The 10677-nt window shown below is 36.3% G+C and overlaps 2 protein-coding genes across 2 annotated transcripts; both read right to left on the minus strand.

Annotated features, from left to right (window-relative positions):
• Positions 1-175: 175 nt before the first annotated feature.
• On the minus strand, positions 176-3771 carry LOC111467814 (fruit protein pKIWI502-like). Its single transcript, XM_023112889.1, has 5 exons — positions 2976-3771; positions 992-1091; positions 811-906; positions 639-719; positions 176-441 (listed from the first exon to the last, which is right to left on the minus strand). Exons 1-5 carry the CDS (start codon positions 3545-3547, stop codon positions 379-381), a joined length of 912 nt encoding a protein of 303 aa, XP_022968657.1. The 5' UTR covers positions 3548-3771; the 3' UTR covers positions 176-378.
• Positions 3772-5019: 1248 nt separating this feature from the next.
• LOC111467593 (ATP synthase subunit beta, mitochondrial) lies at positions 5020-8694 on the minus strand. The gene is made up of 9 exons (XM_023112561.1): positions 8109-8694; positions 7281-7356; positions 7105-7193; positions 6885-7002; positions 6637-6740; positions 6394-6552; positions 6042-6266; positions 5658-5969; positions 5020-5475 (listed from the first exon to the last, which is right to left on the minus strand). The coding sequence occupies exons 1-9, from the start codon at positions 8586-8588 to the stop codon at positions 5362-5364; spliced, it is 1677 nt and encodes a 558-aa protein (XP_022968329.1). The 5' UTR covers positions 8589-8694; the 3' UTR covers positions 5020-5361.
• Between the last annotated feature and the right edge of the window lie 1983 nt (positions 8695-10677).

Here is a 10677-nt window from a genome sequence, read left to right on the forward strand (position 1 = left end):
TTCGACAATGTCAAATCCGGAATCACTTAATTTGTCAAGTATGATGATCATGGTGGCTTTAGGTTTCTACCATTCCTTTGTCAATTTGTACACTTCCACATTTTTTACCTAAAGGGTGTTTCAAGTGGTTGGCAACCAAATATAGCATAAAAACGTTAGCAACAGACGAGCAAAATCACTCAATTTGGAATTGGCAAGGTATTAGCATCAGTCCAGAAAATTCTGGTCATATATATAGTGTTCATCTTCTAGTCCCTAAAATACTTTTATTATGTAGTTCAAGCTGAGGTGCGTACCTTCATCAGTAGGGTGAAAAAACGAATATAAACATCTTTGACCAAATTGATGATACAACAATACTATACTCTCCTTGTTTGTTCAAAAATTCTTTAGTATCTTCTCACTAGAGACTCCATCTGCTAAAAGAATTGACGTAACTTCCTGTAAAGAAAGACAAGAAAAACGAAGCGCTTGCGTTAGAGATCATCTCTTTAGTCGAGCCGAGACATTACACAGAATGACTTGCGTTCAAAAGTATCAGATTTATGATTCAAGTTAGAAATCTTTTCAAGAATCATAGAACAATCCAGAGATAGCAATGAACTAAGGGGTGATAATAACCATGGCGCAGAGACTACCTCAGCCATCTGTTTCTGACCACAGAGTATGACACCAGTAGAGAGAGGGTCGAAAGCTTTCTTTGCTCTAGTGAAGGCAGCCTATAACAAGAACAAAAACATTTCGTTCCCATTAACAAAAATTCCTACGAGTTCAACAGAAGTAGGACGTCTAAGGTCAGACCACACCTACCTGGACATAGCCACTTTCACCAGTCCAATCATTTTCAGGTTGTGACAATACTGGCACGACCTTAATACCAGAAGACTCCCAATCTTTAAATCTATCCTATAAAAGGAAGAAACAAATGAATTTCATAGATCTTGTTGGGTAGATGGTAAGCTGCAATGCAACAAGCAAATACTGACTAAACCTGATAAGCCATCCTTTTGAGGTTTCTTGCCCCATAATATAGCCTCACATCAGACCTCTTAACCGCCCCGAAGCCCGACTCAATTAGAGATCGTATTGGACTAAACAAAAATAGATAAGTAAACAGTTAGACCAGTAAAGCAAATGAAAAAGTAAACAAACTGAAGTTAGTTCCTACAATTGACGGATCAATATTGTTCACAAAAAATATACCAAAGTTCTTGAGGTGTGGAATAACTGGCACATTGAGCAGCAAATGAGTGTATCAACACTCACGTTGTATGTGTGATTGTGTACTTCAAAACGTTAAAATAAAAAATGAAGTAGGAGAAGCAGTAGAGTGAATCGTTCGACAAGGACTAGTAACAAATAAAATCAAATGAAATGCTAGACCTATTAACACCATCTTATCCTATAGCTAAGGAATGCACCACCAGGGTACTCGGCCTATCAAGGTAATGAAAAACTAGACTAATAACCATGTCACGTCCTACATAAGAAGCCGATTACCAATTAAGAAAATATAATATCTCAATATCTTCACCCAAAGCCCACAAAATACGAGTAGGTTGTGTCCAAATAATTAACATGAAAATCATAAATGTGGCCTTTTTTTTTATATATATTTTGAGAAGTATAGAAGGCTTACTTAAAGGTTCATACAAAGAGGAAATATTCAAGATATATAACAAATTCTACCACTGAGAAATCACTACAAAAAAAAAAAAAAAAAAAAAAAAACAAATAAGGTTATAAACTGTGACAATGCCCCCGTTTCTCTTCTTTAGGGAGTGGAGGAGCAGACAGTGGTAATGTTGGAATCTACCAGAGTCCCTAACAAGGACAACAACGAGGCATTGAAGAGGGAATCTATTCACCTAATTACATTTACAGCCCTGACTTCTAACTTCACTGAATTGATAATCCACAATGTTTCTAATCTAAATACATAAGATATCACAAATTGAGCGCTGAACACACTTAACTTTAGAGTTCCTATGATTGCGCCACCAAAAAGAAAAGTGCACTTTGATGATATAAGTAATTAGTTTTAGTTCTTTTAAGCATTTCTTAACCATCCTATCCTTAGAATCACTCTCATTCTAATCTGGTCTTGGTTCGTTCACGTATCCCTCCTTTAATTGGGTGTCACAATGATAATAATTTTGGTGAAGTGAACTCTGCACAGCAGCAAAGTTTAGACACATTCAAACTACTTAATTTGAACAATCTTTGAGACAAAATTGATCTTGACCTCATCTCAAACATATACTCCCTTTTCGAACCGTAGGCTGCATCAATGCCTTTAGAGTTTAGACAGTCTGCCACATTGAATCGTGATTCTGTTAGTGAGGAAGACAGAGAAATATTTACATGTAAAATCTCCTGAGATTCAAAATTCCTGTGTTTCCCATCAACTAGCTGCCCGTTCTTTAGGCTATTCAATAACCTCCAATAGGTCTCTAGCCCTTGTTATGACAGGTTTTGAATCATAAGATGATACTATAAGGGAGATTATTTGAGTGTTTATGTTAGCTTCTGATAAATTTCTTCAATCTTGCTTGCAGTTATCCACAATGCAGACACATGTCAGACATATAAACAATGCAAAACATGAACGGCTCTCATTTTTTACATACTTTTGTCTAGGAACCTGATCAACATCTGAGTTCCAAGCAAAGAAACTACTATCACAAACTGCCTTAATGGTTGTTCTACTCAAACCTTCCCATCCCTTAATAAACCACTTTAAACCACCACTTTTAGCTCTTCGCTTTCTGCTTTCTACACCAGGAGCTAAAGCTAAAGGAAACAAATTCAATATATAATCTTGCTATGCCTGTATGCATTCGAGTTTCAAAATCTTCCAAGTCCAATTCGTTCTTAACTAGAAATTTAACAAAGAACCTACAACTAGAAAGCAAGGCATGGGGAAAAGCGAAGCTTAGGAGACTAAACTTCTGCAACGAGAATAAGTGGCGCACCTGATTGCAGATCCAGTGGCAAAAATGAAAACGGTTGGGTAATTCTGCGGCGGCGCGATTTGATCGACATCGAATCCGCTTCCCATGACCTGATTGAGTTGCACGACATCTCCTTTCTTTAATCCACATAAAAGCTCAGCGATCGATCCCTCCACGTTTTTCACGAGGAACTGAAACACGCCTTCCGAAGACGCAAGAGATGGAGGAGACGCGATGGCTAGGAACGTCGGTTTCTCCACGTCAGGGACACGAAGCTGCAGGTACTGACCAGCACGCGTGTGTGAAGCAACGAGGTCCGGCGCGTCGGACACGTCTATGGAAACGTGGAAGAGAGACTCGGCAGCGGGCTCGACTTCGATAAGAGGAGCGTGGGTCCAAGAAGCAGTATCCTGGCGTACGGCTGCAGCAGCCGCGGTGGCGAATCGTCTGGGAGGTTGAGGGATGTTGAATCTAAGACGGCCGGATGTCAGGCGGCGGAGGAGAGACATGGAAGAGTGGGGAGGGGGAAAGAGAGCATGGGGAAGAGAAGAGGAAGCGGAAAGGGAAAGAGTTGAGGAAATGGAGAAAGACATGGCCACGGAGCTTTTTGATATAATTTGGAGTTTGGGCGTTAATGGCGGGGAAGGGACAAAGCCGACCGGTGACTTCGGCGGGAAGGTAGGTTGCGATGGGTGGCGATTGAATAAAACGCGCCGCTAAAAGCAATAATCGAGTGGGGGCGAACTTATTTGAAGTTACACGTGGCGAGATATGAGACGATATTAGATCGATTTGCCTTTGTTTGGAGCATTCTCGGGCGCTTGATAGGTTGAAACTTGAAGGTACGGAAGTAATTTTTAATTTTAAAATTATATAATTTTTTTATTAAAAAATAATTAATATAATTTTTCCTATTTTAATATTTTCATATCACTCACCGTTTATATTGTAAAACAAATTTGTAAGAATTTAAAAAGAAAAAAGAAAATTACAAAAGTATAATTCACCAACTTTAAAATTAAAGTATAATTCACCAATCATTTTTAAAAAAAGTATATTATATTTTATATTGAAAAAAGGTATATTATATTTTAAATTTTATATTTTATATTGAATATATTTCAAAGATATGTTTGACAAATTAAAAAGAAAAAAAAAATCAATTTGTGTATCAAATTCAAAAATTTTACCAAATAATTTAAAAACTCCAATTTTTTGTTTTAAAAAACACTACTTATCATTTAAAATTTTAATTAAGATCGATTAATTGTGCGGCAACTAACTTTCCAACGATAAGTGAGCTAAGCCAATTCGTTCTTACGTCGCCTACGGCCAAGCGAGGTATGCTCGAGCCTCTGGTCTCGATTTTAATATGCTCGAGCTTTTGGCCTTGATTTTAATTAGAAAATTAGGGCAGTGAGAGATTTTCGAAAGATACGTTGTATAAGCAAACAAGAGAGAAATAACAACAGCTCACGATATATAATCTTGGGTAGGGACAAGTGAGTCGATTTTTAGAGACAAGTGAGCCATGCAATAGTTTGTAAAAAGTGATTTTAGATACGAGAAAATGAAATAGCAATTTTATTTTTTAGATATTCATTAGAGATATCTATTTACTAGATTGGAAACTCACGGGTTCCCAAACAAATAGGTGCAAGTTCTCAAGAAATGATGAAAGATTTTTCTTCATTATCTAAACATCCGACACTCACTACTCAACAACAAACGAAAGCGGAATTCCTGATTATTCAGAACTTAATCCAATCTTATGTACGGGTTAATCTAATCTGACAGATCCTACTATTTTCCACAGTAATTCTGATTTATTGGCAAAGAGACGAAGAAATGGATTCATCATTCAATTTGAATCGCACTTTTAATGACAGCGGACTTGCAATTGTGCGGCACTCACTTTCCAACGATAAGTGAGCTAAGCCAATTTGCTCAAAAAAAAGATTTTAAAAAACGGGAGCAAAGAGATATGGAAAGAGTTTTGAAAAAAAGATTTTGAGAAATTAAAATTGATGTTATATGGGAATGTAAGGGGAAAGGTATTCTATTGTATAAAAGAGGGTTCGATAATAAGGTAAGAAAGTTGTCGTGAAAAGGGAAAAATTGTACATGTCCTGTCCTGTCCTGTCCTGTTTCCTCCCCTTATTAAAGAAAAAAAAAACAGACACAAGAAAAGCAATGGTGGGAGGGGGCGGAGGAAGAAAGCCGCCGACGGCAAGGCTGGTGGAGAAAAACCCTCTCTTTCGGACTAAAACAACAAAGCAGAAGATCTCTGGTTCCGTTACACCGCAACAAAATGGAAAAAAAATTGAAAAAGGCTCTGTTGCTGGCATCGCCAACACATCATCTAAATTATTAATTTTCATAATTATCAAAAGAAAAAAAGAGTCAACTAAGCAGCAGATTCCCTCGCAATCTTCTCTGCTTTGGCTATCACTTCCTCAATTCCTCCGACCATGTAAAACGATTGCTCTGAAAGATCGTCGTACTTTCCATCCAACACACCCTATTCATACAAACAAACAACAGTAATAAACCCATTATTAGTTCCTAGTTTATCCATTTTCGAGTGCATCGACAACGATGAGTTGATGGGATTGTTGCATGATTCAGCTGGGAGAACTCCCCAAATGAAGACTGAAAACAAACAAGTAATCAACTGAAAGGATTGAGTGATTTTGAAGGTACCTGGAAGCTGGTGATACTCTCTTTCAAGTCGACGTATTTTCCAGGAGCACCCGTGAAGACTTCTGCAACGTGGAAAGGCTGACTCAAGAACCTTTGGATCTTACGTGCACGTGCAACCGTCAACTTGTCATCTTCACTAAGCTCATCCATACCCAAAATGGCAATGATATCTTGCAAGTTCTTGTAGTTTTGAAGGACCTTCTGTACTCCACGAGCAGTGTTGTAGTGTTCCTCTCCCAAAATGTGAGGAGAAAGCATACGAGATGTAGAGTCCAATGGATCGACAGCAGGATAAATACCAAGCTCAGAGATCTGTTTACATGAAATGAGTCAGATAAAGTGGAATTAAAATAGAAACCATCTCGGAAATGGAACTGATTGCACCTGTCGTGATAACACAGTTGTGGCGTCCAAGTGAGCAAATGTGGTAGCAGGAGCAGGATCTGTCAAGTCATCAGCAGGCACGTAGATAGCTTGAACTGAGGTGATAGAACCTTTCTTTGTGGTTGTGATACGCTCTTGAAGGCCTCCAAGATCAGTTGCCAAGGTTGGTTGGTAACCAACCGCAGATGGGATACGACCGAGCAAAGCAGACACCTCTGAGTTAGCCTGTGAGCCAGCAGAAGAAGAAACGTTATAACAAGATAAGATATTGATAAGAATCTCAACATGTCAATGGCACGGCTGGATCTTGATGACACAGACCATGGATAAGATCCTCAGTAGGCAGGCTTACCTGGGTAAAACGGAAAATGTTGTCAATGAAGAGAAGCACATCTTGCCCTTCAGCATCACGGAAGTGCTCAGCCACAGTAAGTCCAGTAAGACCAACACGAGCACGAGCACCCGGGGGCTCATTCATTTGACCGTAGACAAGGGCACACTTGCTTTCAGCCTACAATTACTCATTTTGTAGGAAAGAAAATCAGGGAAAAGAAAGGGAGATGAAGAAATTCATCGTGATCAAAGCCATTGATACCTGCTTGTCACCTAGCTTAATCACACCACTTTCAATCATTTCCCTGTACAAGTCATTGCCCTCACGAGTTCGTTCACCGACACCAGCAAACACAGAGAAACCACCTGATCAAAGGAGAACATTAAGCACTAATGAACGAAAATAGTAGTAAAGCATTATATGTAAAAACGAAAATAGTAGTAAAGCATTATATGTAAAAACGAAAATAGTAGTAAAGCATTATATTGAAAGTATTTCACAAAACAAACCATGAGCTTTAGCGACATTGTTAATAAGTTCCATAATGAGCACAGTTTTTCCTACACCAGCACCACCAAACAGTCCAATCTTTCCACCTCTTTGGTATGGCGCAAGAAGGTCAACAACCTATAACCAACAAGCAGTATACATGACTTCATTGCACACAGAGCAACATTTGTCAAGTCATCCAAGTATATAATATAAACTAATCTACATTCATCATTGTACCTTGATTCCAGTGACAAGAATCTGCTGTTCAGTTGCCTGCTCAACAAATGCGGGAGCTTCTCTATGAATCGGAAGGAAGTGGTCGGTCTCTGTTAAAACACCACATAGTTATTAATCTTATATGCCAAACCCAAATTAATATCTATAATTCTTTGCGTGATTTCATGATTTCTTACTAATATCGCCTCTCTCGTCAATGGGTTCTCCAATAACGTTTATGATACGGCCAAGAGTAGCCCTACCAACAGGCACCTGTCAAGTTTTTAAAAATTAGTAAAAAATTAGTAAAGAAAAACGTCTTAAAATATGAAGAAAATGAAGGGCTAAAAACATAAACAACCAATAAAGAAATTGCCCAAAAGGTAAAACGTAATATATAATAGGGAAACAGGAGCTAAATATCATAAACGCATGACTTTTTGATCAGTGGAAGAGGCAATCAAACTCAAAAACGTGCAGAAGCTGCAACAGTCAACAGAAACATACAAAAGTAGATGAACACACAGCGCTCTACCAATCCACCATTTAAAAAAATGGTCAAATGGATCACGAAATTTGATATAAATTAGATAACGTTGAAATCTCATCTATTAAGCATCAGCCTATTTTAAAACTAAAATAGGATCACATAAGAACAGGTCTATAGAAGACTTTCTATACACTGACGCTATCATGTCGAGAAGAAATCAATCGATCACAAACTCAGTCATAACTTAATTACTGGATTGCAATTACCTAAAACTTCCATCCATATCCACTTATCCAGCTAAATTTCGCTACATAAATCATGCGTTGCTTATAAATTCACAGACAATGAAATGATAACAAGTGGATCTGAGGATATCATTGATCACCAACCCCACGTCATGCGAAACAAAAATCAATTTCAATTCATTCATACCAACACCGATATAACGATACAAAAAAGTCAAAACGTAAATAAACAACAAAACGCCATTAAACCTAACCAAATCGGTAGCGATTATGCAAATACCAAAACTTACAGTGATAGGAGAACCAGTATTGAGCACGCGCTGTCCTCTAACAAGCCCTTCAGTCCCATCCATAGCAATAGTCCGAACCATATTCTCCCCCAAATGCTGAGCGACCTCGAGCACCAAACGGATCGAGTTGTCAAGAACCTCAAGAGCAGTAAGAATAGGCGGCAATCCTTCATCGAATCTCACATCGACAACGGCACCGATCACCTGACACACCTGTCCAACCGCACCGGCACCAGTAAACTCATCGGTGATCTTTCCTCCTTTGCCAACATCCTTCGCCGGAGGCGAAGGTGTCGGAGGCGCAGCCGCCGCAGCAGAAGTCGCATACTCAGCAACGCGATTGAGAATATACCCGTAAGGAGAAGCGCGCGACGTTGTGGTGAGTGAAATTCGTGGATTGGGATTCGAGAACGGAGATCTGGAGGAAGCTCTACGAGCGGATGATCTGAGAAGAGATGAGAGAAGTCTACGTGAAGCCATCGCTAGGGCTTCAGAGAGTTGAGGAGTGAGAAAGAAAGGAGAGAGACAAAGAAAGCTTCAGGGCTTAGATCGACTCACTGGCTTTATGGTGTTCCGCTTCATCAATGGTCACCAAGCCCAAAATTGGAATATTTTTTTTTTATTTTTTACTTTTTCTTTCTCGCGTTAAAATTGCCTCTTTATAGGAACCATACGAGGCTTTACCAGAAAAGTGCGGACAATCATCGAACGGTGTCGTTTTTCTATCTTTTCCGTTTGAATTAGGTTTACCTGATGACGTGTCGGTTTATGTGTCATTGGTCACCCCACTAAACCAGGAAACTGCAACAAAAAGTCAGAACTCTCACGGGCTGAACTTTTGGCCCACTAGGGCCCATTTAGGCCCATTGGGCTATGACGTTGAGAGATAAAATAAAATTAATTAATTAATTAATTAATTATGATTTTTTAGAGATAATTTAAATAAATTTAAAAGAAAAAAAAGGTTTTAATAGACGGAATTTTATAAACTTAAAAATTTATAGAACAAATTTAATATTTAACCAAAATTTAATATATTCATTTAAGTATTATTAAGATTAAACTTTTAATTAAACAAATTAAATTGTAGAATTAAAAAATTAACAAAAAAATTTAAAATTATATCATTAACTTTGAGCCGAAATTATTGAAAGCCACCACCACCATGCATAGTCTGTAGCCGACACCGAGGTCGCTTACCTGGTCGTTGACTTCGGCTTTTTCATTTTTATTTTTCCTTAAATTCCAATTATTCCCCAATTATTATTATTTTTATTTTTGACCCTCTTTTGAGTTCGTAATTCCACGTAGGATGCTGACGTGTTTAGCCTTCCACATTAAAAAAAAATTATTGCCTCTTTACCTATTTGTCTAATAAAGTTGTGTTATTCACGTAAATGTAAACATAGAAATAAAGTAAAAAAATAAATTGACATTTTGTTTTCGGTATATATATAAATATTAATAATAAAACAGTTAAATTATATAAAATAGGAAATTTGTTTCCAAAAATAGTTTTTTTTTTTTCTGTTACGTATACGTTAAATTATTTACAACATCATTCACGTAAATTAAAGATAGTTATTAATATTTATAAATTGATTACGCTAATATATTTAATGGTATTTTAAAAATAAATAAATGATAGCGTGGAAAAATATCTAATTAAGAATATTATCATAATAGGGCTGATTATTTTATACAATTAAATATAAAAATGTTCTATTTTTTTCTACCGTGTTAAAATTTTCATTAACGTGGGAGAAAACAATGATACAAAATTAGTTAGCAAAACGGGATCTATTTCTACTTGTACTTATATTTTATCTAAGCAGATATATTGCATTTTTTACTTTCTAGCTTATAATAATATTTTTTCAACGTGATTTTCAATTTTGTTTTAATTTATTATCCCGAGTTCTAAAATTTAATTATAAAAATGGAGCTAGAGACTGGAGTATACGTTCTATGGCCCACAATTACATCAATTTGACTTACCTAGTTAAAAGCGGAATTGTGATATATATATATATATATATATAATTAGGAAGGACAACCTTTATTACCATTATAAAATGTGGTCCTAGCATTCTAGGTGGTAGTTGTACCATACAAACGGAGTTTAATTTTTGTACTATTTGTGTTGCTGGACGGCTGACGTGGATTTTTCCAAAAATAATTAACACTATTTACTTAATTTCATGGTTAAATTAATATATATATTATTTAAAAAAAAATATTCAATAAAGCTTCTCAACTTTTTACAAACATTTAAAATATCATTTATTTTAATCGTTTAATTTTTTTATTAATATTTTATTAAAAAGTATTTTCATCCTAGGTTATTTTGAATATTTTAAAAAATTATATAAAAGATAAATTAATAAGATAATATTGAAATTTTATAAAATTATTTTCTATTCATTTTTAAGATAAAATATAAAATTTATGAATATTTTTTTATTAATTTAATGGAAATTATTTATTTTAGTTCATAAATTATATTCAATTTACGGTAGGACGCTTCATTTCCGGTCGATTACTTCAATTCGTGGCGGAATACTAATTT

Source organism: Cucurbita maxima, unplaced genomic scaffold, assembly GCF_002738345.1.
Source record: "Cucurbita maxima cultivar Rimu unplaced genomic scaffold, Cmax_1.0 Cma_Scf00034, whole genome shotgun sequence".
Taxonomy (NCBI): domain Eukaryota; kingdom Viridiplantae; phylum Streptophyta; class Magnoliopsida; order Cucurbitales; family Cucurbitaceae; genus Cucurbita; species Cucurbita maxima.

Excerpts from the sequence above, each read along its gene's own strand:
- LOC111467814 (XM_023112889.1), bottom strand. The coding sequence starts at position 3,547 with ATGTCTTTCTCCATTTCCTCAACTCTTTCCCTTTCCGCTTCCTCTTCT. Across the intron at positions 1,092-2,975 it reads GCCACTGGATCTGCAATCAG|TCCAATACGATCTCTAATTG; the intron begins GTGCGCCACTTA and ends ATTTTTGTTTAG. Across the intron at positions 907-991 it reads TCAAAAGGATGGCTTATCAG|GATAGATTTAAAGATTGGGA; the intron begins GTTTAGTCAGTA and ends TTCCTTTTATAG.
- LOC111467593 (XM_023112561.1), bottom strand. The coding sequence starts at position 8,588 with ATGGCTTCACGTAGACTTCTCTCATCTCTTCTCAGATCATCCGCTCGT. Across the intron at positions 7,194-7,280 it reads TGACGAGAGAGGCGATATTA|AGACCGACCACTTCCTTCCG; the intron begins GTAAGAAATCAT and ends GTGTTTTAACAG. Across the intron at positions 6,553-6,636 it reads TTAAGCTAGGTGACAAGCAG|GCTGAAAGCAAGTGTGCCCT; the intron begins GTATCAATGGCT and ends GAGTAATTGTAG.